The 27,137-nt window shown below is 49.0% G+C and overlaps 1 protein-coding gene across 1 annotated transcript in view; it reads left to right on the top strand.

Annotated features, from left to right (window-relative positions):
- Positions 1–870: 870 nt before the first annotated feature.
- Positions 871–27,137, top strand: part of Notum (palmitoleoyl-protein carboxylesterase notum) — a 66,693-nt gene continuing 40,426 nt past the window's right edge. Inside the window, exons 1-2 of the mRNA XM_050170912.2 lie at positions 871–999; positions 15,116–15,375. Coding sequence (XP_050026869.1) covers positions 15,131–15,375 — 245 coding nt within the window. The 5' untranslated portion in view covers positions 871–999; positions 15,116–15,130. The remainder of the gene's footprint in view (positions 1,000–15,115; positions 15,376–27,137) is intronic.

The following is a 27,137-nucleotide window of genomic DNA, read 5'->3' as shown; positions in this document are numbered from 1 at the left end:
CGATAGTAGTGGCCGTTCCGCTTATTGCGGAAGCATAGTTTAGTACTACAAGTTAACTGCACATCCATATTTAGCGACCTTTTAAAGGGCATTGCAGGGAAAAATCATCTGGCCCCTCCTCCTTACATTAGGTAATTACTCTTCCAGAGTCCTCAAAAGAGCACTGTTACCGTGAGAAGAGGCTTGCCAAGCCAGAAAAGACGGGAGAACGGCAAGAGGTGCCGACACCGCCATGAAATATGCGCACGAGCCCACCGTGATGTCTGTGATTTTGACGGTAACTTTTCTGGCCTAGTTCGCTTATTGGTTATCGTAAGGGATGGGCTACACTGTATACCAAAGCCTAGAAAGAGTTAATTCAGCAAATGTCAAGAACTTTTTTTTTATTGAGACACGGAGCTCCAAATGCGAAATGGAAAAGAACGACACTGAAATCAGTGACGTCACACTGAACAACTGGTGCTGCAATTCCGGCGCGAAATTCAGGAAAACGAAAGATTTGCGTTCACTTCTTCTAATAATAAACCTATCCTTGTGAAATTAACCAAGCATAGTTTCGAAGGAATCCTTTGTCGCACTAGATTGATTCAGTCTTTCTTCTTGTGTCAGTTTAGAGGGAGGGGTGCTTACTGCGACTTCGGGCACCTTACACGTGCACGAAGTTCGAAGCATGACTTCTACCGCTGTTATCAAACGCTGTGACCGCCTCGGCGTAAAAGAGAGCGCGCTCCGGTTTAACCTGCGGACGGCGACGCCGGTAGGGCGCGCTAGCTGCCTGGGCGGCGCGGCGGCGGCGTCGCGTAGCCGGCTTAGCTCGCTCGGGACACAAACGAGCCGGCATTCGTTGGGGCGCCGCTGACAGAGCGCTCGGCAGGGAGGTGGACGTCGTCGCGTGCCGAGAAGTGGTTGCCGCTTCCAAGGCGGATTTGCGCCCGTCCCAGCTGGAAGCGTTCGACACCGGGCGTCCCTCGGATCGCGCGTCGAACTCTCGCCGCACAGGTGAGCGCCTCGGCGGTGCGCTTTCGCGCGCTGAGGTTAAGCGTCATCGGCGGGAAGTGCTTCCCGCTCTACTTTGCAAGGCTCTGAAGCGATGTGCTGTGGGTGGTAGCATAGCCATCGTGTAGTGCAGTGCCGTGAAACGAGTGAAGTAAGCTAAATGAAGGTAAGGAGTGACTACTGGCACAGGGAAACGGGCAAGGAAAAAGTAACATCAGCAACAATGGCGGCAACGAAAACTAAATACATTATTATTATTATTATTATTATTATTATTATTATTATTATTATTATTATTATTATTATTCTGCAGTTTCACTTGTGGCAAACTGCAAACACGCTCGTGCGCTTAGATTTAGGTGCGCTTTATTAAAGCCTACGTGGTCAAAATTAATCCGAAGACGGCTCCATTACCACGTCCCTCCTAACCAACTCTTCAGTTGCGGGAGGTTAAATCACATAATTCAATTTAATAATGATGTTATTCCGTAATTGCGTAAAAGAAATATACAGTGTGACCTGTCACAACAAAACCTAGAGCCACTGCATGCCTTTATTGGTTGTCATGGGAAGTCCAGTGCACTTGTCCAGTGTAAGTTGATACACTCGCGAGAGAAGTTTCATGTAGTCTAAAAAATGGCAAACACTTCGTCGAAGTTATAATTCCGCATAGTCCTTTGTTAACGTTATCTCTTCTGAAAAATAGTTAAAAAGTGTGTCAAGACGAAGTCCTTCACCGTCATTAAAAGAAATAGGCCGTTCTCTTGATATTATGTTTTCTGCTCTGCTGGAATTTCTGTTCTGCTCGACCCTGCCTCAACTACCGCGCTCAACGTCCCGCAAGGATAATTCCAATCTGGTGTGTGACATTTTTTCCGTCAGGGACGTTGAACTTCCGTTCGTGCATTTGGACCATTCTTTTGGCCGGCGTCCAACGCACTGACAGTTTCAGAGATCTCAACTCCACTCAGAAATGGCGCCCAGCATAGAACGGCTAGAAGAAAAGCGACAATAACTTTAATGTTTAAGTTACGCTCTAAGTACCCGAATTAATAGTCGTTAGACATGCAAGTTCAGTTTATTCTTCGCAGAGGAGCATTTAACACGATGTTGTTTGATGGCCATTGGTTCGAACGAGTCTTTTGGGGCGTTCATTACCTCCAGTCATTTGGGAGGTTGGTTCATTGCCTGCAGTCTAAGAGTAATGAGCAGGTCACAGAGGCCCCTTCTATAACTAGGGATGAAGTTAGAAGGGCCTTGCAAGACATGAAACGGGGAAAAGCGGCAGAAGAAGATGGAATAACAGTCGAGTTAAATCAAGGATGGAGGAGACAATGCTTGAAAAACTGGCGGCCCTTTATACGAACTGTCTGACGACTTCAAGGGTAGCAGAGAACTGGAAGAATGCAAACATCATACTAATCCACAAAAAGGGAGACGTTAAAAAATTGAAAAGTTATAGGCTCATTAACTTACTTCTAGTATTACACAAAATATTCACCAAGATAATTTCCGATAGAATAAGGGCAGCACTGGACTTCAGTCAACCAAGGCAACAGGCTGGCTTCAGGAAGGGATACTCTACAATGGATCACATCCATGTCATCAATCACGTAATTCAGAAATCCGCACAGTACAATGAGGCTCTCCATATGGCTTCCATAGATTACGAAAAGGCATTTGATTCAGTAGAGATAGCAGCAGTCATGAGGCATTACGTAATCAAGGAGTACAGGAGGCCTACGTAACTATCTTGGAAAATATCGACAGGGATTCTACAGCTACCTTAATCCTCCACGAGAAAAGTAGGAAGATACCTATAAAGAAAGGGGTCAGACAAGGAGACATAATCTATCGAACGGTATTCACTGCGTGCTTGGAAGAAGTATTCAAGCTATTAAACTGGGAATGCTTAGGAGTAAGGATCAACGGCAAGTATCTCAGCAACCTTCGGTTTGCATATGACATTGACCTGTTCAGCAACACTGGAGACGAGTTACACCGAATGATTAACGACCTTAACAGAGAATGTGTAAGAGTGTGGTTTAAGATTAATATGCAGAAGACAAAGATAATGATCAATAGCCTAGCAAGGGAACAAGAGTTTAGGATCGTTAGTTAGCTTCTAGAGTCTGTGAAGGAGTACGTTTACCTAGGTCAATTACTCACAGGCGACCCTGATCATGAGAAGGAAATTTACAGAAGAATAAAAATGGGTTGGAGCGCACACGGCAGACATTATCAGATCCTGACTGGAAGCTTACCATTATCGTTGAAGTGTACACTCAGTACATTCTACCGGTGCTAACATATGGGGTAGAAACTTGGAGGCTGACAAAGGCGGAAAACAAGTTAAGGACTGCGCAAAGAGCGATGGAACGAATAATGTTAAGGGTAACGTTAAGAAACAGGATGAGAGCGGTGTGGATCAGAGAGCAAACGGGTATAGCCTATATTCTAATTGACATTAAGAGAAAAAAATGGTGCTGGGAAGGTCACGTAATGCGTAGGTTAAATACCCGCGGACCATTACGGTTACAGAATGGGTGCCAAGAGAAGAAAAGTCGAGTCGAGGATGGCAGAAGACTAGGTTGGGCGATGAAATTACGAAATTTGCGGGTGCTAGTTGGAATCGGTTGGCGTAGAACAGGGGTAAATGGCGATCGCAGGGAGAAGCCTTCGTCATGCAGTGTACATGAAATAGGCTGATGATGGTGATTTGATAGCCGTTTCCGGAACGGTTATTATAGTCGAAGAGCGCAGTAGGCTACAAGAGGACCAGAACGAGTGCGGTCTGTGTTTAACGAGACTGCCGACAGCCCTTAGCCCGGTTCATCAAGGACTAAACAAGTGCAACGTTGCAGGGGACCATAAAAAGCCGAGCGGTACATTGTCAAAGCTAAGGTGTTACCTTTGCCTTCCGCAGCAAGCGCTCTCGCGTAGCTAACCAATCCATATAAATAATCATCAGTCGGGCTCGCGCTTGCACCAACCTCTGTGTAGAATCCTGCTTAATAATTGGCGGACTATATGGATGTCAGAAAGTTAGCTTAGTGTCTTGCAACCGAGTAATATATAACGATATCTCTATCGTCAACCCTTCCGTTAGCGTTAGCCTAGTAATCAGTTCAATTAAGTAGCTTTTGCATACCGTGGACCGCGACCAGCCACCGCGTGGAGCCATGCACCTACGCGAGCACGAGCTCTCTCGCTGCTGTGACTGCTACGGGCCGTAGTAGTGGCTGATGACGTGACGGATTGAGGATAGCGTGTTGAATGCTAGCCTTATCTCGACAGATTAGCCTAGCAATATGTTTGACTCGCTGCTACAGATGTAGCAAATAAGATATGAAAAAGCGTGAGAGAAAGACACACATCTACAAACAAATACGGCAAATGCAATAACACGCGAATTGGAGGTAGTTTGCCCTGTATTTGAAGGCTTGTATCCTTGAGTAAAAGTGTGGAGTTCATCGAAAGGAATTAATGGGCTCCAGCGCAGGCGAACCATGAGTGATGAGATTAGGCAATTTTGTTTTCAGGCAGGATTCGGCTTGGGGCAACATAGCATCACTTAGACGTCTATACTAAAGCGGTCCCTCCTACGGTGAGCACAATTCGGTCGGTGAGGACAATCGAGGCAGACCTTTCGATGACATGTCAAGCTAAAGCAAACTAAATTTCAGAATGCATGTTGCGATAAGCCGAAAAACTAACCATAGCAATAAGTTGAAGTCAGCCAGCAGAGGCGCTATAGTTTCGCTTTCGCGAAAGTGTTTTTTCTGTATGTTTTATTGACCATTTGGGTTCGTTGCAAATGCATTTCAGAGCTGCAGAAGTGTAGTTTAAACAATTGATGTATCGTAGAAGACGATGGTAGAAAGTGTGGAGAAAAGAAGCGCCGCACAAGACAGGGCGGTGAGCTGCACAGGAGCGGAACGCAGCTATGACCTCATACGCGCGCGTCAAGTAGGCGGTAACTCACGCTGCTCCCACCACGTGCGTTCATTAATATTATTTGTGATAACTTGCCAGCGCTGGTACGAGAGCCGCGTTTTGTTGTGCGCGTGTTGTAGAGCGCATCGGTCGTCTGTCGGCCGTCCACTAGGTTAAGTAAGCAGACGACACGCAGTGCTCTGAAAATTGAAGTTTTGTACTTGGATTCTTCTTGCATATGTATAGCGCCCCGAGCTCGTGCTTGGATCAGCAAAAAATGTCCGTGAGAGTGAAACTGAGCTCTCGGTATTCTACTCATTAATCAGACCGCTGAGACCGCGGCAGTTTGTGCAGCAGGGAAGCGACTTCGCTGTCTAGTAAAGAGAACATAACTAAGCGTCCATAGTCTACAGAAATACAATCTATGCGCTCCCAACAACGGCATATTTCGGTATGTCTTCGCTGACGCTTGATCACCCGCCGCGTTACGTGTCTCACTAGCTATGCGTTGAGCTGCTGAACACCAGGTCGCGGATTAGATTATCGAATGTGGCAGTCGCATTTCGATCCGGATCAAATGGGAAAGCGCTCGTTTACTTATAGATATTAGTGCATCTTAATGAACCCGAGATGGGTCAAAGTTAACCCACTGCTCTCCACTACGTCATGTCTCATGATCGCACAGTGCATCTTGCGGACGTCAAAATCTCCGATTCAATTTTTAACAATTAAAGTCGAGGATGATGTGCTCGATGAGGGTTAGTGAGATTCTATCAATGCAACTTAACGCCCCTGCGCCGTGCGCTAGGCCTGCTTGACACAAGCCGTTATCCGTCCCTTAACGGTACTTTCCCGTCAGGAGGAGAGAGCCCTTCCTTGCCGGTTTCCCCTCAAAAACGGGACACCGGCTAAGCTCACGGAGACCCTTAAAGTCGCCGGTGTTCGGTTTTCGAGGTGTAATCGGTGAAAAGGCACCCGCTCCTAGTGGATGCAAGTGCCGTAAAGGTGACGGGACGGATAACGACTGTGTGAGGCATACCTTGGGCACGTTCATAACGGAAGAAGGGTGTACAGTGGATAGAGGGATGGCCGTAGAAAGAAGAGCGACTGTCGTGATAATAAACATGGTGCTGAGAAAAAATCCCGAAGAGTTTCCTCACGAAGACTTCCTCGGATATGAGAACATGTTTTTTTATGCTGCATGTGTTATGCTTCATTATTGGCCATGTGTCACATGCACTGTTTGTCATCATGTGGGCAGGCCTCGTCAGGCAGTTAGCCTTCAGCCTACCCCATGTAGCGGCGACGTGTGCTGGATTCGATGAGTCTTATAGAGGTCAAACTCAATAACTTGAGTAATTTCAAAGCGCAGGTAGTCAATGTTTCTACATAAGGGATATCCAGAGGCATTCAAAGAAATGCCACGGAAGCGCCTGTCACCTCCGGATGTTTTGATTCTCAGTTTAAAGGGAACCTAGAGGGAAAAGGAAGTTTAGCTGAATCACTAAATAAGGCTTGCGCAAACCCGAAATGCCACACTTAGCGTGTGGGGAATCCTGGTAACCCAGAAAAGACCGGCCGCCTTCAACTTCGAGCACTAGCCCGGCGTGACGTCATGAATTTCGCCAGCGACCCCTCGTGCCTATATAAATTTTTTAGCGGTAAATATTGGCGATAGTATAAACTGAAAGAGCCAAATACACAATTTAGTAAGTGTCGATAAACTTTAGTCAGCCACAATGGCCTGAACAAGAGAACATACTTTGATATCTGTGACGTAACAATGTAGTATCAGCACTGAAGTTTCTTCGCAAAATTCGAAACATCAATCAGCTTTGTTAATCGTTTTATCTTCTACCAATAAAGCTATCACGCCGAAAAGTATGTACGCATCATTTTGAAGCAGTACTTTATCAGTTTAAACTGACTCCCTATTTATTTGGAGTACTCCTTTAAGGGTTGTCATCGATGATGTATTGCCGCCTTTGCCTCCTGTGGCCTTCATCCATGACATTTTCTCTTTGCTCATTATATACCAGCTGCCTTTTCTATTGAATCCACTTGGCAATCTTCACCATGCTGAACGATATCCAGCGCAACTATTATGGAACACAGTATTCTTTGTCACTCTGCGATTTCGTGTTTGTTAGTCGAGCGACTCTAATCTGCGAATGCCTCGCAGGATGCGCTTTGTCATTTCAATATCCCTCGCCAATTTAGCCCCGTTTCTGTGCATTCAGCTTGTGCAACATTGAGTTAGCCTTCATTTTGGAAACTTGGCATTCGGTTGGTGATGATATGCATCGTACATAACCGCCAACTGAAAATATCCTTCTCGGTCTCCCGACCTGTCTGGAGTGTGCCGATGACTTCCCTTCCGGATGCGGCCTTCTTCTACTAATACTCACATTCAGTTTTTTTTTTTTTTTTTTGAGGTCCTTGCACATCGAACTGTTGTGATTAGGCCATGTGCAGTTGCCCGTAAAATGAAACAATATTAGCATGAGTGGTCGGCATCCGGGGCGACAATATCGCAACTGATATTAGCGTAGCTCACAAACACGCGGCACTAGTAGACGGCTATTACCACTGTTCAATCCAGAGGTTTCTGGCCACACAGCTTTACGAGTTTACATGATTCCCACGGAATCATGCCGCTCGTTAAAATAACGAGCCCTTGGCAGTCGTAACTGTCCGACTACAAGAACCTGAGAGCGACGAACGGCTCGACACCTCTATGGCTGGTTTGTCGAAAACCTGCAGCATCACGTGTTTCCCTAGCAACACTATGTTGTTGCAAAAGCATGTTTGGTGATTAATGGGAGCCTATTCTACCAGACCCTGTATGCATAAGCGTTTGGCTTTATTAGAATCGCCTGTGTTTTTTCTACGGCTGTCTGCGCTGCTGCTGATTCGGTGGTCATCAAGAACACTTTGTAATAATGCGAAGACGGAGGAGCACCAAACAACTGCACCGCAACACAAGCAGGCGTGTCGTAATATAAGTAATCCTCAATAACAATAACAGCGAAAGTACACGGAACTGACCATAGAAGCTGTCGTAAAATTACGTGGTGCCGTATGATTTTAAATGGCGAAGTAGAATGGCTGAACATAACTTAAATGACAATAACGCGAAACGAAAGTAAACGACATTTCTGAAGCCACATGCATCTCTTACCGTCAAGTATGTTCAAACCACCCAGCGGATCGCCTTATGCAGCAAGCGCGCTTTTCTGTACGACACCCGTGCATCCGTCTTGCCTACTTTCCTCCCCTCTGAGATGCGTCACGGAAAAGGAAACGGGACGTGTAATCTTTCGTTACTTTACGGTCTGCTCACGGTGTCCACCTAATGGATCTTTCTGCGGAACGCAAGGGCCACCTACGGCCGCGCAAGGACTGATTTGTAATTGTTCGCACGCCGTGGAGACGGGCGTTGCCCTTACGCTTTCTTCCTGCGGCGTGCGAGCACCTGCCAGCAATGATATATGACGCAAAATCGGCCAAGTAACTTGTGTCACCGCCTCAACGAAACAAAAATTCTTGTCTGCCTATAGCAGCGGTGGTCGCTCGCGTCTTTGCGATTCACATCTGTCTATTTTTTACGCGCGATACTGCGGTCGGGCTAGCTAGGCTGAGAACTCCCTTGATCGATTTAGTCCACATGACACGGACAACTGATGAATGCTAGGTGGTGGACAAATTTACCGTGCACGACAGCTAAAATTACGCATAATAAGCATGGCAGCGCAATGCGCAGATTTAATACTCTGAAGGTTACGATCTGCACGTTGCTAGGCGTGTGAGGCGAGGAAGATAAATTGGACAAGGCATTCTGTTAGGACCAAAAAAAATTATACCAAATCGGAGCACAGAGACTAGACATATGGAAAGCTCAGTCAAGCACGAGGGGTTCTAAAATAAAGCTAGTCAGTCTCTCAAGATCGCAGGCTGAGACCGAATACTTGCCTTGTTGGTGGTGCCTTTTGCGGTACCACTGTCTCCGGTGAGGCTATGGCCGCCGTGGGAGGAAGGAACGGCAGAACGGGAAGGAAGGGTAGGTGACGCCGGACTTGGCAGATGGCAGTCGACTCCAACGGAAGCTAGCAGCAATCTTGAACGGCCGAAGGCAACAGTCTCGAGAGCAAGGCGGCAGCAAGCTCGCACTGCTCCGACGTCGCGCTTCTGGCGACGACTCGAAGCTCTCTCCGTCCTGTAGACGGGCTCTCGTTCTTGCAAACCTAATGCTTAGCTGCGGGTTCTGCTGTCCCCGTGCGCCTGGTAATGCCCACCCGTTCCAGCGGTGTTCGAACTATGTCGCCTGGCAGGTGTGCACTCGCGCTGCCACCGAGGGATTCTTTAATTCGACTGCCATTACTTGACTACTTCACATGTTTTGAGCCCATCTATCCCGTGTGTCTATCTAACCTCTTAATCCTGGACTCTAGACCATTTTCCGTAAGGAAGATCCTTAGACCCTGACTGTTCGCGTCGATGGCACAGAAGGCCGCGAAAGCGCTCTTGAAATACCTCAAGTCGACAGGTCTTGGGAACCGTGTGTAGACTCGGTCCGAACCTTCCACTGTGCGCCAAACCGTGCTCTCTCTCTCTCCTCTCTCTCTCTTCATCCCCATACACCCTTCCCCCAGTGCATTGTAGCAAACCGGACGCGCGTCTGGTTAACCTCCCTGCCTTTCCTGTCTTCTATTTCTCTCTCTCTCTCTCTCTCTGTCTCTTTCTCTCTTTCTCTCTCTTACTTAGTGACCCAAGTTTCATACCACCTGGGCCACTTGGTATGTCCTCATGATCGTGATGCCGTCATGGCCGTTCCATCGCTGTCGTTTCAGCTTGGTCACCTGACTTTCATGATGCCGTTGTTGACAAGTCTTCTACGTCAACCCAGCGGGCCAAGTTGTCGAATAGCGTTCGCCACTAGATATGTGGCCGTGGTGGAGAAGCCTTGGTGGTCGTCGCGATATTATAATTCTAGGTTTGCCAGTTGCCTCTCTTCATGCCGTCTTCGTCAATCCATTGTCGTCAGGCCATCGTCGTCATAGGTTGCGTGATAAGACTGTCGTTACGAGTCGTCGTGCACTTGTCGTCATCCGAGTGTCCTCAAACCATTGTCATGACGTCGTCGTCACGCGTCGTCCTCATACCTTTGAAGTCATGCCGTCGTCGTCACACTGTTCGTTTACCATTGTCATCACTTCAGTATCATCATCCCATTGTCACCCTGTCGTCGTCATCATACTGCATTCGTCGTTCTATCGACGAATGCAGTTCCTTCTTCGTCATTATGTCGTAATTATGCTGTGGTCTTTCAATCATGATTTTGCAACCGTTGTCGTGCCATTGTCGTCATGATAGCGGCTCTCTGGAGACGGCGCGTCTTCAGAGAGCCGCCATCATTCGTTCGTTGTCACACGGTCATCGCCATGCCGTGATCGTCGTGCCATCGTCGTCATTCCAGCTTCATCATACCTTCGTCGTCACACAGTCGTCGTCATCCAATTGCCCTCACGTGGCTGTCGTCACGCTATCGTCGTAATATCAACAATATCATTTAGGAATGGTCATCTCATTGTCATCGTGCTGCCTTTGTCGTTCAATCGACGTCACTCCTTATTTGTCATTCCATAGTCGCTAATGCACTGGCGCCATACACTCGTCATCCATGTGTTACTATGGCAAGCGAGTGCCATAGCAACATGGGAGGATACCGGAATATGCCACATATGACCAAAGCAACGGAAGTCTCAGTATGGCAATTCTACAGATGTTAATGAAACTTTACTTCAGAAATACGGTCTGTTGCTACTTTGCTAGAATGCTAATCGCATTACCAGCGACAGTCATGATGAGAGGAGTTCTGCTATAATTTTTATTCTCTTACGCTCATTTGTGTCGTATTTTAACTGCGTAGGTATTCATGAAATGTCACAAGGTTTTCGCTTTATTGAATGGGTGTCAGCACTGAAGGGGCCAGCTGGTCAGAGCTAAGATGCGTGGAAACGACGACAGAGTGAGAGGTGACGTGCTCTGCACGATAATGATGTAGCTGGGGACAGAAGAATCACGTGGTACCATTCGCCGATGTCTTAACTTTAAGACTGCCTTCGGTATAACACCGTCCGCATCAGACACGCTGCACAGCAGCTCGATGGTGTCCACTGGCGCAATGTGTACTGGAAGGAAAATCTAGATGGGAGCGTCGCGTGAGCAAATGGAAGCGAGAAAAATTCGGCCTAGCACGTGATCATGCTACGGTAAGCTTTAGTGCTTTCCATTAGCTCGCTGAGCGCACGCTTTTCCGAAAAGACAAAAGATGGTGTGTCAGTATAGCATACCATAGCTACATTCGCGCTTTGCAATGAAGACGACGATAAATGTACAGGATGGATGGATACAACTTTCTTGTATGTCCGGCAAGGTTTAACACGACCCGGGCTCACGTCCCCCACGGGGGAACGTCAAGGCCCTGCCTCAACGCGGTCTCACGGGTTTGCTGGACTGCCCACGTCTGGATTCCGAGGTCTGAGCTGCGCAGAGCGGCGGCCCACCTCGACGACAAGGTCTCCGGAGTAACTGCCATCCCTCCTATGACTAATATGTTGCGATAAAAGACCGAAGTTACACAAACATACTTGGCGAAAACGTCTGCAGGTTGGCAAACACCGTGTGCAAGTGCACAAGGACCTAAACCTACCTGGAACCAGGCATACAACGCGGAGTCTGATGAGTGCAGGCTCACGTGCTGCGGCTAAATAGAGTAAAGGCGTGTTCACACGGGCCTAGCGAGAGGAAGCGGAACGGCAGAAGCGGTCGACGTTCGCGCGCAGGGTGATGCGGCGCCGTTCACGTTACATGTCACCGCTTTCGCCACTTCGATCGCTGCCACCTTCGCTACTTCTACATGCGTGTGTACTGTCTACTGCATTTTCCGTCTAGTGACGGTTATATTTTTACACCCTGTTTCAAGGCTTACAATTTTTCTTGCTACTGGGCTGCGCGCCAAAGATGAATCGAATAAAATTTTGTGGAGTACCGATATTTGTAGCGCGCAAGCGTACCGCCGTTTTCCTACAAACGCTCGTACAAACGCGCGTGCAAAAGCACGGTTGGTGAACACCGCTTATCAGTGACACACGTTCTCAAGTTGCAAAACTCGAAAGCACACGTGTTCCATACTAATCTGAACACATGTAACCTTAATGCCGCCGTACGATTCCCGGTACGTCAAGGCCGCGCGCAAGATCTACCCGCAGACAAAAGAACGAAATGCGACACCCTGGCATTTCGTTCCTTGATGATGGCTCGCAGAAACCACCCACAGACCACACACAACCACGCACTGACCACTGCGACGAACCACTGCTACGAGGACGTGCTGGGCACCATTCGCAATATCCGTCCCGTATAATAAGGATGTTTATTGGCAACCCCTTATAAACAGGGCGGTGGCAAATCGTCACCTAACCTGCTTGATTCAGTCAGGTAACACATCTACATCTATTGCCACTTAGCGTTTTGCCTATCTGATCTCGATGTTGACTTTCGTGTTTAAAACCTCTATCATTATATCGTACCTTTACCTCCGCTTGCAATGACTCCGGTTCTATGAATCTCTTCTCTGCTTTTCTTCCACCAATTGTCTGATTGTCTCTTATGTAGATCGACTGCTGACTGTAGTTAATTCTTCCACCACTTTTGAATCCAAATGCTTCAGGAAGGCGGGCACTCCCTACCAGTCTGGCTGGATGAATATCTTGGCATTGCATTACAATGTGCCGATAGTCATTTCCGGGCTTTGTTTCCAGCACACACGTGCCTCACTTGTGGCGCATATTTGCTCCGGTATGTTTTTGTCCTCAGGCCTCAAATAGCAGGGCACTGCCATATCTTGCTGTCTTTGAAAATCTCCATTCTCTTTTATGTTTCCATCGTGTGCATCCAGTTTATCGTCTCCGTTTGTGTCCCTTTCTATTCATGACTCCTGGTTTTCCAGTTACACTTTCAGTTACCCTGTACATCGTTGCCAACTTTCTTGTCCTCTTTCTTTATTCCGTGTCCGCGTATTCGAGGCAAATATGTTTGAGCATTTGAGCCGGCCACTTCATTTCATGCATGTTCCTTGGTCTTTCTTCAAAAGTTAGCTCGCTCTGCGCTTATGTTTATTTCAGCGCAGCGACCCCTTCCGCCTTGGCATTCTGATTGGCTGCCGCAAGGTGGCTAACTTGTCCGCGCGAAAGGCGCATCTACACTAGCGGCAAGAGGCTACGCGGTTGGCCGCAGGCGGCGGGAAGCGCGTCGCGAAAGCGGCCGAGCGGCAACATTTTCCTCCCGCGGTGCGAATGATTCTCGGAGGATCGCAGCTATCGCACCAATGAGGAGCGGCTGTGTTACACGCGCGGGCAAATGCAGCGAGAAACTACCACCCTCTCTCTCTATCGCTAACCACGCAGCAGTGATTCCATAAACATAATCTACCATGTGCTTGCCACAGCGGTAGAGCCGCCCACAAGTGTGGTCATGCCAGTCCCGGATCGGGTTTTGCCATGAGCGGCTTTCCGCACGCGTTTTACAGCGAAGCTGCTAGCTTCCAGTTGGTCGGGATTTTTCTTGAGCTCGTGCTCATCCAATAACAGTACCGCCACCCTGCTGCCGTGGCCACGCAGCTAGATCTTAAAGGGAAGCTGAAAAAGGGCTTTGTCTTTGAGTTTCCGCGTAGCAGAAGTACGTTTTCTCGTATATTCGAATTACAATGCGAAGCTACCATGTCTGCAGCTTGTGTGTAAGTCGCAGTTAATGAATTTACTGACACAATTTGCTTTCAAGAATTCAATTAATTTAATGAGGCAATTGAAAAAGACGAAAGGGACTTCTTCACGGAAAGTTTGCCGGAGAAGGCTGGCTGAGTGACGTCACGCTACCTCATATTTCTTTCCTGAACCAGTCGATACAGTCGGTGTTATATTATGGTTTGTGTAGGAACTTTTGTAAAACATTCGACAACCCCGCTCAAACGGCACCGCTGGTTAAACACAGGTGCAAAGGCGCGTTCACACTTGGAAGCGTTATATCGCGCACGTAGGATAAATTCCATCGGTGGCAAAATGTGCGCGTGCCTACTGAAGGTGTCGTTCCGCGCGGCGATATGTCCGTCGCCGCCTGCCAACTGTCCCGAGAATAGCGTTCGCCTGAGCTCGTCAGTTGAACGCAGCAAGAAAGATTTCCACCAAAAGGTTACTGTCGTGGCCAGCGAGGGAGACAACACGCAGCCTAGACTGTCAGCTCAACGCACTCAGCGTTTAGTATTCATTTGGAAACTTTTCGTAGCACACGACAACAGATGCATTGCCTTTCTGTGTTTGTGACGCCGAGAATCTGTTTCTCACATTGATAGATCGGTTTTCCGCAGATAAATTTGTCTTTTTCTGTCCGTAGCTTTACCAGTAGTATGCACAGAGCTTAAATACAGATTAAGAGAGCATGTGCGGTAGATGAAACAATATCGCGACGATCGCCTATCGTTGCACTGTGATGATTGTGGCTGGGAGCCACTGTTTAAACAATGCTGTGTATTGTACAGAAATGGGGACAAAGAAACGCAGGAAATCATGGGAGCGATGTTTATCGCAAAAGTCGCGGTATATCGGAGCCCGTCTGTAGATCCAAAATGGCGTATCTGGTCTGCTGATCCGTACGTGCGGCGATATGCCGTGTCCGCTTCCTTGGGTTGCTATTTGTTGTCGTTGAATCGCGCATAAATGCCCCCCTTTTCTAAACAAAACTGTGTTGAAAGTATTGCACCGTCCTTCCACGGTGCACTAACTTCCGGTCCACAGCCCTTCCGTTTTCTGGTAATCCCGCATATTGATTTGCTTGTGACGAGGAACAGTTTTTATTTATTTATTTATTTATTTATTTACTTATTTATTTATTACTTCTCCCCCCCCCCTTACTACCCCTCCGGTTTGACTAAAGTCGGTTTGGGACCGATCGGTGCGACGAAGGCTTATTTCTGTCGAGTGACGTAGATTTTCTGGTTTCTGATCTTGTCGCCGGCAGGAAATCTTTCAGTGTGAACAGAGTAGCGATAAGTAAGGTTGGGGATGAGTCCTACAGCTCATAGACCTTGCTCTTTTCCAAGAAACTCACCTCGTTATTCACATCGCAGGGTTTCTCCGCCGAAATGAATGTGTGCCTGCGTCCGTCCCTGCTTTTGCTGCTGCTGGTCTGGTTGAGCGTAACGGGCCATGGGACGGCGCGGCCTCCGTGGCCTTCCGGCTCAGGAAGCGGCAACGCCGACCGGTCTCAACGGCCCCAGGGTCGGAACCAGCCCTGCCACGGTGGACATGGACGCGAACAACGTGCCAGACTGCGCAGGGTCCTACTGGCCAATGGCACGGCCGTCTGCAATGACGGGTCGCCCGCAGGGTAAGTTATGAGGTTCCGATTTGAACGCAGAGCAGTCGGTGTGCTGAGCAAACAAAGTACACTTTACGTATTATTTCCAAACAGCGAATCCCCGATCAAGCTTGGCGACTGTTCAATGTGGTTTATTGTACCATTGATGGCCTTAGCGAAGAGAGAGAGAGAGATAAATGAGATGCAGAAGGCGGAGAGGTTAACCGGAAGCAAAATATCGAGCTTGCTACCCTGTCTGGGGAAGGGGTAAGGGGAGACATAAAGATGAAGAAGGAAACACAAAGAGAGACAGACAAAACATCACACACATATTGACATAAAAGAACGCGGGAGTGTCACAGTTGTTGAACTAGATAGCTTGACCAGAGGAACTTGACGAGCGCCTTCATGGCGTGCTGTTGTGACGACCACATGCATCAGCCGGCTCTCCAAGATTGTCTGCTCTTAAAGCGGTCGGTCGTTGCGGCGTGCCAAAGCCGTCACGAGCGACAGCTTTTGTTGAGCTGTGGTGAGGACAATAACAGAGAACATGTTCGGTGCTTTGCTCGCTGCCGCAACTGCCAGAGGCAGCACTGTCAGCCATTCAGATGCGGCGAGATAATGCATTCTTGAAAGAAACTCGAAGCTGCCGTCGGCACAGATGGGTCCAGGTGGTGCAGATGAGTGTGCTCCTATAGGATAGAATCACGTTGTCAGTCTATAAGCTGCACAGTGACTGTGACATCGTGAATGATCGTAAACAGCTGGCCTACACAAAGCTTAAACAAAGCCGAAATTACTGTATACGAGAGAAGAAAATCTCCGTCGGGAATATTTCTTATATCTCACCCTCTCAGCCTGTGTTCAAATACTAACTGCCAAATCATGTAAGCCTCCAGCGTTAATTCTGAGTTTAGGCAGGTAATGCCATGGGGTCATGTTGGAAAGCAGATTCCCCACAGGCGTATACTGGCGAATGAGCGCCGTCGAGAATAGCCGACTGGGTCGGGTGTAGCAAGCTCTTGGCGAAGAGGCCATGCGCGCTGTGCATCGGCTCGCACATGCTGCTGAACGCTCGGCGAAACCGCTGACGCTTTTTCGCCCTACAAGTCACGCACCTGATGCAGTTGGTGCTCCTCGAAGAAGAGGTGCAGAGGCACTGCTGCAGCGTGATCTTTTCTTCCGCGACATGCGCGAACCTGCTCGAGTTCTATGATGGCGTATTCCTGCGTGCTTGGCACTGTGTGCATCAAGATGGAACCGCCCGGACTGAGCACAAACGGCCGGCTTAACACAATATGGCCGTACAGTTGGTTCTGCTTGTGTGTGTGGCCTCTTATGCTTAACCACCGGGAATTGCCCCCACAGGACGGGGTGCACAGTATATAGTGGCAAGTGTGGCTGGCTCGGCCGCATGGGATATCGCGAGTCATGTCGCTTTTCCGCATGCCAACTGTTATTCCCGTTCAGCGTTCACTGGTGAGTGTCTCTGCATGTGTACAAATTAAGAAATCTTTCATGGTGCTGTGGGGCAGGTGACCGAGGCACCAAGAGACGCGCTCGGCGCAGCCAATGACACAAATGCTCTATTATTCAACGCGCGACTTTTTCCTGTAGCTTGCACCGCTATAAGCATACTTCTGGTGAATGCACTCTAACAAAAGGGCGGAGGTTTTCCACGTGGGATTAATGTTTGAGAAAATCCTGGTCAGGTGTGTCTGCTCCCTCCCCCTTCACCTTACTAGGGCGGAGGAAGTTGTGCTTAGGAGGCTTCGGGCCGGGGTGGCCCTTACACCGGCTGTTATCTCAAGGTGGAACTGGTCGCATTTACCACTCGGTGCTACGTGTCCATACTGCTCCGTTCCTGTGATGGAAGCAAATGCATACCACCTAATATGGACTTGTACTGGTTTAAAATCGGAACGCTCGCGTCTCCTACTGCAAGCCGGCCTCCGCTACAGTGTGACAGCCGGCTATGACCGCTGGATACATGACAACAGATTCCACAAAACACTGCTTCAATTCATATACAACACAGGCCTCACAGCACACATATAATACACATATACGCACCAAGAATTATGCCTTAAGGGCAAGTCTTTATTGCAATAAAGAAAGGTATCGCTGTTAAGTTATTTAAGACTAGAGTATGCGTCTAGCAAGCTTGCTTTGTCAAACAACATGCAGACAAGTGGCAAAGATCGGCGCTGGTGTAAACTTCATAGGAGTAATTAGACTAGTATTTTCGTGGGTGACTGGTGGGCTACGAAGCTGATGTCTGTGAATAGGTAACAATGTCCTAATGTCGGTTAACGGAGCTAACATGTACCGACGGGGCCACACCGTCATGCACAGAACCTGTAGAATTCGATCCCCATGCATTATTGCGCGGTAGTGCGCTTGCAGTCGGCGTACCAGTTGGCGTACCTTCGGCGAATGCAAAGGTGTCGCGTCCGAAGTGCCTAGCTCGCCGGAACCATATTCGCAGTCCGCAATAACCTCCTATAATGCCTAATGCCGGTGAAGATCTCGACAGCCATGACATAAATAAGTGTGAAATCGGCTCTGTTCCTGCTGTAATGTGAAACCCCAAATTAAGCTTGAGACGCGGACAGTATTGCTACATGCGTGTGGTATTGAATTGTTTGAACGAGGCGCGTGGGCGCCATCACTCGAGAAAAGAGCAGGAAGAAAGATCTGGGCTCGCGCTGTGAATCTAACTGGTCAGCGCTGCAACCGCTGTTGTAAATATAACCTGTAAATAGTTGCTCTTCTTACTGACTCGTCGTTCACGTAACATTGTGGTGGAGGTGCATCAATGAAAACGCGCTCACAGACGCTTTCGCTGTAGCCCTCTTTGTACTATAGAAGCCGCCCACTTGTGAAGCGGGACGACATTTTGTGCGCAGTCATGGGAATGTGAAAGGTAGAAAACGCGAGATGACACATGGTTGCTTTCAGGACAACCGGAAAAAAAGTCAGGCTTGTCGTCGCAAATGTAAATGCTTTGTGAGCACATACCTGCGTATGCCGTGTTCCTTGAACTTTCTGAAGCCTTGCTGCCACAGCTTTCTGACGTGGCGCTGCAGTTCGAGGACAAAGAACGTGTGTCGGTGAACGCTTTTGACACAATTCTCTTAAGAAAGGTTCACATCCTAATGCGTCCGAATGAGATACAGACAGGGATCATTTGATGAGCATAAGTGAAGAACATCTGCCATTTACGTTAGGCAATACTTTTTTGCGATGTTTATTGCATGCAGCCATGACATAATCCTGCCCGACGAAAGCGCAACCTATGGCCCTGTCCAGTTTCGTCATTATGTGCGGCCAAGTTTCTTGTAGACCAACCGTGACAAACTTCCGTTTGACTTTGACGTTTACGGTAAATCGCTTTTGTCTTTCTTCTTCGAAATCACTCAGACTACATCTTAAAGACCCTGATAAGACTACCAGATATTCGCTTTAAGCGTGCTATCGGGTCACTTGCCGTGGTGCTGTGTCCGCTATAGATGGTCGAAATTCTTGCTAAATGCGATGGTCTATCGAACCTAATGTTTATTCAGTCCGTTTTGCTTAAGGTAAATCTTTTTACCGTTGAGAACTTGGAACATTCTGTCCATGCTGCAAGTGCATTTACGCTGGCTGTTACACAAGAGTGCCATACATGCGCATTTTTTATCCCGCTTCCTGAACCCCATAAATGCAGCACACGCTCTCTCTCACGATGGCACGCTGCATGATCGACTCAGAGATTGTGGGGCAATCAAGTTGATGCAGTGTGTCGCAATGACTGACTCTTGACAATACTGGAGTCCCTGCACACTGTTCTTTAAATGATTGCGTGTAGTTAACGCCATGCGATATAGCACTAACTGTATCAACTTAAGTTGACCTTAAAATGAATTTCTAGCACCTGATCGGTAGTGCTGATGTATACCCGCATACACGCCGTGGTTTCTCAGTGGCTATGGCGTTGGGCTGCTGAGCACGAGGATCGAATCCCGGCCATGGCGGCCGCATTTCGATGGAGGCGAAACGCGAAAACACCCGTGTACTTATATTTAGGTGGGCGTTAAAGAACCCCAGGCGGTCGAAATTTCCGGAATCCTACACTACGGTGTGCCTCATAATCTGAAACTGGTTCTGGCACGTAAAACCCCGTAACTTAATTTTTAATACCCGCATGCTTCGACGAGTGGTGATAACTGCTGCCGCTTCTGAAGCTACATGAAAGGACGAAGGTTTCGCATGTCGAGGAAAAAAAAAAACAAGGGCCATCCGCTGACATGCGTATATTATGTTGCTTCAAGAAATCGCGTTCATCAGGCATCTGTTAGTGAACAGGAGAAGGTGGGAACTTCCGATAGCTTCCCGAACGTCGGTAGGTCTCGCCTTGTGTATTTACCATAGAAGCGCGGGGACCCCATTTGCCCAGCCACCTTTCGTGCTTTTGTTACTAGTAATTGAATTCAGGACTTCATCCTGGCTTTGGCCAAATTTACTTATAATTGAGTCGAGAAGTTAATCCTGGCTATAGTAATCAGCGTGTTTCAGTGGCAAGTTACTGAATGGGAAAAGCAAAACTTACATCGTACGTACTGGCTCTCATTTTCGCTCAGGCCCTCCACTGGTTGATAATCACTTTGTAGTCCTCCAATGTTGTCATCGCCTATTGTATCGCTTCCCTTACAAAACGCCACCGTAATTAGCTGTCAGATGCAAAAGTTATTTTTCCAGCCTTGACAAGTGCAAGCGAAAGAGAAAAGGAGCAGACAGGTGTCATAACTCTTGACTTGTGACCCGCCGTGGTTGCTTAGCGGGTTTGGTGTTGCGCTGCTAAGCACGCGGTCGCGGGCTAAAATCCCGGGCCCCGCGACCGCATTTCGATGTAGGCGAAATGCAAAAACACCCGTGTACTTAGATTCAGGTGCGCGGTAAAGAACCCCTGCAGGTGGTCAAAATTAATCCAGAGTCCGCCACTACGGCGTGCCCCACAATCAGATCGCAGTTGTGGCACGTAAAACTCCATAATTTAGTTTTAATTTTAATCCTTGACTTGTGTAGCGCACTCAACCAGCTACTCGTTCGGTGTGCTTCATTCAACTTGTGCATTCGCCTTTCTTTCGCTGGCTTTGGTGCAGCGTGTATCAGCTGTAGCGGTGCCTCTCTCGGCCTTCCTCCTCCCTATGCAACAGCGGTCTAGACCGCGAGGAATGTTATCCAGGTGAGCATGTACGTTTCGGGGAGCAGTTGGCTCCCAAGAATCAGACAGGCCTGAGGTCATCTTTCGAGGAAAAGAACGTATTGCCCTGTACTCCTCGATCACGTGGCCAGCGCCATCTACCGCGCGCGACGCTCGCCGCTTGGGTGCCGACCCACCCTCCGTGTTTACGGGGAGCACTCTGACGCTCCTTTAATAGCGGCGGCGTTCAAAGTGGCGGCCCGCTCGAGGGAAAGTAAACATGCGCCAAGGGGACACCGGCGGCATGATGCGACACAGGAGGAGCGCAGCGCCATCCGAGTTGCTTTGGGCGGACGGGCCGAACCAGAGAGAGAGAGAGGGGAGGGAGGGTAATGTCGTGCGACTGTGACTAGCGCCGCCCCCTCCTTCTCTTTGGGAGTCTCGCCCTCTCGCGAAACTGCCAATTAGGCTGCGGTACGTGCGTGCCCTTTGTGCGGTTACCGGGTGCCGCAGTCAAAACAGGCTACGAGCGGCGGCGCGCAGTTCCCAGCGGCGAAGCACGCGAGCGATAACAGAGAAGTGGAACAACGCCATTGCCTTTATCTAACTCGCTCGCAGCGCCAACTCATTTACGCTATTTGCTTAGCGCGTAATGGTGGGGAAGTTCTTTGACCTTCGTGCGTTCTTACAGCGTAGTTTAGGACCGGCAGAAAGCGTTAAATTGGCAGCCCTTTCTGGTGCGCTTTCGCGTAGTGCCCCTTCAACTGGTTCACGATGGTTTAACTGCTTGGAGAAGCCTGTGCTCCATCTTCGCGCTGCGCACACTTTAAGTGTCGGAAAATTACGTCGCCAGCTGTGCTTCGAACTTCTCTTTTTTTTTTTTTTTAATTGTTTCGGCCGCACAATTTCGGTTTCGCGTGCTCAGAAGTTGTCAGGCCACATGGGTCTATCCATAGAAACGTTCATTCGAGGTATACTTTTCCTGTTAAAACGTCGGCCTTAATCTTTCGGGAGCTGATCTTAAAAGACACATCGATATGATAGTGGGAGAGAATCGGGATCTCGGTTTCTTTAGAAGGTATCACTCTGAGCTCATCTGTTTTTGCTCACAACACCTTGAGCATCGGGATTAACTTCAAGCCAGGCCGAAGCAGAAAGGCCAGAACCTTTCTACGCAAATCTGTTTCCTGGCTTGGCAGGATGTACGAAAGAACAACATGTTCGCGAACCATCGGTCAAACTACGAAACAGAGCTGTCTTCTTTCATATGCTCAAGTGTAATAAATTGCGACATTGGGACAATGCTACTGAGACAAGGACTGAACTCGCTCAGTTTCCTTATATGACTCATCAATAGGACAAAAACTCCAAAGTTGTTCAGCCACCACACCTAGTCAACGTATTACACCTTCCAGTGGCCTACCGCTGCATCTAGAAGAGTATTTGTGAAAGTATGTACCATGAAGCACGAGAAGTCATTGGGAAGTTGAAGGAGCCTGTGGGTATAGGACTTCTGTTAGAGGTGCCCTGGGAGAGTATTTTACGTAGGTACCTCTCGGGAAGCGTTTGCTATGAGCAACATATGTCAATTTTCCCGTTCCCCTGGACTACACCCCAAACAAGAAACAGCCTTGATGACACTCCGATTTTTCGACACCGAATGCTTTAAATTAAACGTGACATTGGCATCCTCCTCCTAGATTTATGCTCGCCTCCCTCTTCCTTTCCTTTTTCTTCTTTGTAGAGTCAACTGTGTAAAAAGCAGCCTAACTGCTAGCATTACAACAAGAAATACTATGTGTATTTTCCCTTGGAGTTATGCATCGTAGATTGACGCCTCATTGGCCTATGACACGCAGTGATGCCAAAGTAAGGGTGTTACATAACTCACTAAAAAGATCGAAAAACTTGAGAGGTTCAAGGAGCATCAAAACGTTCGAGCGCAGCTTGCACGATGCAAACTGTATACAATGTCTGGGCATAAATTCACTCTGGCATTGTGCTCCGGAATGTTTCACGAAAGCAGCAGCCAGCAAATCCTAAATGTGGACGCCGCGATACCGAAGTTGCGTTTCGAGTACCGGCCATTCTCACCAACTACGGGCATGGTGAATCTCGCTCAGAGCTATTGCAAGCGAGTCCGCTGAAACGCGGCTTGAAGTGACGACGAAATTCATCGTTCGAATACGGCACAAAGCGATGCCGGGGCAGTAGACGCGCAATATACGTGCTCTAAATGATGTCGGAATCAAGGGAGATGTACTTGGCCGCGAACGTTCGAGCGTGTCCATTTTCGTCCTTTCTCTAGATCCGATACTACGTTGAAGCATGGCGTTAATTTGAGATGCCCCAAGCGCGTGGCGTTCTTGGAGGAGTCGCATAAAGCGCTTTTCTCGGCTGCTCATACGCGACTACGCGCCCGCGCTGCGGGCGTCTTCGCCGAGATGGCACCCACGGCACACGCGGCCAGAGCGGGCGAGCCGCGTAGCGGGACCTCGCGTGGCTGCCGAGGAAAGGCGGCCGGCCCGGGGAGCGGCGCGCTGGCGTCGCCGGGGTGTGCGGAGCACCCAAGGCCGGTGGCGGCGGCGCACTTCAAAGGCGGCGGCGCCGATCAAAGGGAGCCGCCGCTCGCGCTTCAAAGGGGACCGCCGGCGACCGCGCGCACTCATCTCTTTGCTCGGCCGCCCGACGAGACAATGGGCCTAATGGAGTGGCCGCCGCTGCTGCCTGCAGCCGCACCTGCCGCGAACACCCCCCCCCCTCCTCCCCCCCGCGACTGAGGAAGGAGCGGGAGGCTCGTACTCCTCACAATGCTCGAGACTTCGATATGGGTGGGAGGGGGGGCTGAGGGGTGCCGAAGACGAGAGTGGCCCTTGGGTCGCCCACCACTGCCGCGCTAGGTGGCGCGGCAGGGATTCCTTCGCGCGCCGCACTGAAAACCACGCTGCCCGAGCCACTGCCTCACTGCAAGAGGAGTGTGTACACACACACACACACACACACACACACACACACACACACACACACACACACACACACACTGGCCTTGCGTTCACACATTACGAATTAGAGGCGAGAAGGAGAGAGACGCTTGCGGCAAGTCCGTTCGCGAAGACTAGTCTTTGGTGCGCCGGTTTGTCCCGCGGTCAAATGCGTTTACCAGCGGGCAGGTAGGCTGGGCTTTATGCGTAGTGAACACTGCAGCCTCGCTTTCACGGCGTGCGTTTGAATGACAGGACAGTGGCGCTGGCTCGAAAGCTGTTGCGGTATGAGTGGTCTTTTAGGTTCAGGAACGTTCCCTGCTCATGCAGGTTCAGAATGTTGAGCTCTGTGCATGGACTCGTGCACACTCCTGATCAGCTTAGTCATTTTGGTTTTGCAGCCTAATTTTGACACAAACTATTCACGATCTTGGAGAGCGCTTACCACGTTGCCGCTCCAATGCCTCTTCTTCAAGGCAGTGTTCTTCCGTAAGAAAAAGGCTAAGTACGCACTCTAAGCGTGTTTCTGTAACAGTTAGCATCGTGTAGCTTGAAATGCGTACCTGCTAAAGTATTCTCGGATCATCACCATCTTCTCATTTCCGTAGACACACGTATAGGTGACGCCTTTCCTGCAGCATTCGTGTTTTTAACGCACTCCCTTTCCCTTGTTTTCACATTTTTCTTTAGTAGCATTAATCTACCCCATCTCCCCTTTTGGCATTTTGATCTCTTTTTATTTTACTTCCCAAAAATTTTTTCTACAGACAGACAGACAATGCAGATTTTTTTCTTTCGAGACCCAGATTTTCTGTCATATATCGTCACAGAAAACAGACAAAAAAAACGGAATCAATTTTCTCTATCATTGATTTCTTTCAACGTCATTGTCTGCGTTTCCCTGCTGCCGAAGCGTGCGATGAAAGGGACATCTTGCGGAATGGGGGAAGGAGGTGTGGGGGAGGGGGCAGCGCGGCACCTTTATGCATTGTCTGTGTAGCACTCATTTCCACAGCGTGTCACTTTACCACTTGGCGTCATCTTTACGTTTCCTTTTGTCGCAACATCTACACAAACGCGCCCGCGCAAGCAGGCTTGCACTGATACATTCAAAGGGTACACTGACGTTCTCCAATTCAGTTCGTATACTTCGTGCAACTCTCGCACGTGCTTTCGGTAAACGCATTGAGCTTCGGCATTGCTGGACGACTGTACTGCCGAGCCATCCCTGTCCTTTGGACGCTTACAGTTGCAGGACAGCGTTCGGGTGCTATCTCTTCTAGTGCACCCTCTCTGCACGAGATCTGCTCTGCTTTCATGCTCTATTTGGCGAAAGTGACGCCAGTGTATTCGTTATTGTCAGTTTGTTCAATGGAGTTCTAACAGACATCTTTTGCCTCAGGAGCGCGTGCTCCTCAGTTGTTCTGTATGGACATGGATGTGGTTCTGTACAGCCATGGATGTGGTTGATAATTGTGGAGGCTGTTCGACGCGGCGTCACTTTAATTCCGGCTGCAGAGTTCTACTTTGGTCTTTAGATTTGTCCTGTTGCTCTCCTTTCCTCTTTCCTTTTTCCTCCCCTCCTTCCTATCTTCCATTTCTGTGTTGCTGTCACCTCCCTTCAGAAGAGTAGGCAGGCGTTGTGCCCCTTCCGGTGGCAGTTGCCAGCCTGCTCCTCGCTTTCCCTTTCCTGATACCTGTGTATATGTGTATATGTGTTCAAAACAAATAAAAATATGGACAGGTGTATCTCTGTCCGAGCATTAATGGGAAGAATCGCGGACAACGTACTTCAGTGCGGGTTTAAAGAGCGCGCGCGCGTTTTAAAGGACGCACGGGCGAACCGTTTCGAACCGCAGCACCTCGAGAGACTGAGATCGACGCGATGCGTTGTGTGAGTTTTAGGCTCATGCTCCTAAAGGACTTTTGGCGAAGTCCACAGAAGTCACCAATCGGGATGCTTATGTGGAGCACGATGGGAAAAAAAAGGCTACTCTTCGGCCGCAATGCCCGGCTGCTAATTTCAGAATCCATGATCTCTCGCGAGTGCCGTCAGAAAACGATTAGCTAGGGTTTGCGTCTTCAACGGACCACCATGACGGGGCGTCGTTGTGGAGTACAACTGCTTTCCCTGAAATCAAGGGAACGTCGCCGTAGCCACTGTAGCTTTTAATTCGTGTTCGCGTGTGGGGACTTCATATCGTACGCAACGGCGGGCCCAAGGGCCGGGAGATGCACCCGAACCTGGTCGCCTGATTTTGCGGTGGCTCTTTAGCAGCAAAAGCCCAATGTCTTGGCTACTAAGGTGCATGGAATATGAACGCGTCAGGGCATACAGCGTTTCGGAGATAAGCCCGTTCAACTTTAGCGTAGCGAATTCGTGACGCTTCACGAAATAAGAACGAAACCTAGTTACATATGGCTTTGTCGCTGCCAGCAGCACCGTCTCTCTCTATCTCGCTGGACTGCAGTGCACCAGCGTGGATGTGGTTTGGTGTATGCATGAAGGAATGCTTAGCTCCTTCAACATTCGGCTGACAAATCAGCTTTCTGTCTCGCTAATTTGTCTTAATCGGTCGTTGGCTGTCAAGCCACGCGATTTCTTAACAGTGATGTTGAAACAAAGCTTCATGCGTGCCCTCTCTGACTATTTCTGGTCCAGATATTTCTGTTGGAATCGTAATGTTTTGCAGCGAGTAATTGGCAATCGGCAGAAACAAACAGTGAAACTAACCTAGATTGCGTTCTAGACAGGTGTCTGGACCCCTGTACGACTGCGCGCTGTAGTGCAATGCATTCCGCTAGCCAGCACTAGCCATGGCTAGTGCTGTTTCATATTTTTCACAAATTTCAATTTTCTCTGCCAACTGCGCGCGTCAAACGCGTCTAATTGGATGAGAACATCGCTGTCAACAGGCGCATCTTAAAGTAATGAGAGGCAATAGTACTACTGCTTTCACATTCCACTATTCAAGCACAGTGCATCGTTCTGACGGGGCTCAGTGCTTTAGGGTAGTTCAGTTGTACAGCATACTACTCCGCTTGCGGACGACACAAAGGGAAGGAAGCACACTCGGAAAGTGTGTGTGGATCGTGCTCCTTTCCGCTTCTTTATGTTGTGCTGAAAGTAATGTTCATAGTGGTATGTTCTAAAAGCTGACCTTCTAGGACATAACCCCATGCTTCTTATATATTGCATCTGAGAACCCAGCCAACTCTCTGATACTTCGCCGGATACACATACGCGGGATAATACACCAGATGGTGTAGTATCCTCTGTTGCTCAGTTTTCGATGAGTGGCGTTTTTGTAATTACTCGCTTGTCCGAATACGGTTCGGTGACCGTGGAAAGCCCGCACGCTTCTGTCCCATAGTGTTTCGGACCAGCTGTAAAACCGCGCGCACACTAGCAACAAGATGCGCAGCATCCTTCATCAACACTGCAACGTTGCGAGTGCTACACTCAAGACAGTCCAAATTTGATTGCGCTAAAAAACTCCAGTGCACTGCCGTCCATGTCAAGAGCCCATCGATTCTTCCCCCTGGCTCCTGCTTGGAGCTTTTGCCAACGCAAGCGCAAGCGAGTAGCGTGCGCAGCGTCCGGCATGTCACGTGCTGAGATCTCC

Source organism: Dermacentor andersoni, chromosome 6 (genome assembly GCF_023375885.2).
Source record: "Dermacentor andersoni chromosome 6, qqDerAnde1_hic_scaffold, whole genome shotgun sequence".
Taxonomy (NCBI): Eukaryota; Metazoa; Arthropoda; class Arachnida; order Ixodida; family Ixodidae; genus Dermacentor; species Dermacentor andersoni.
This window is presented reverse-complemented; position numbering and strand designations above follow the sequence as displayed.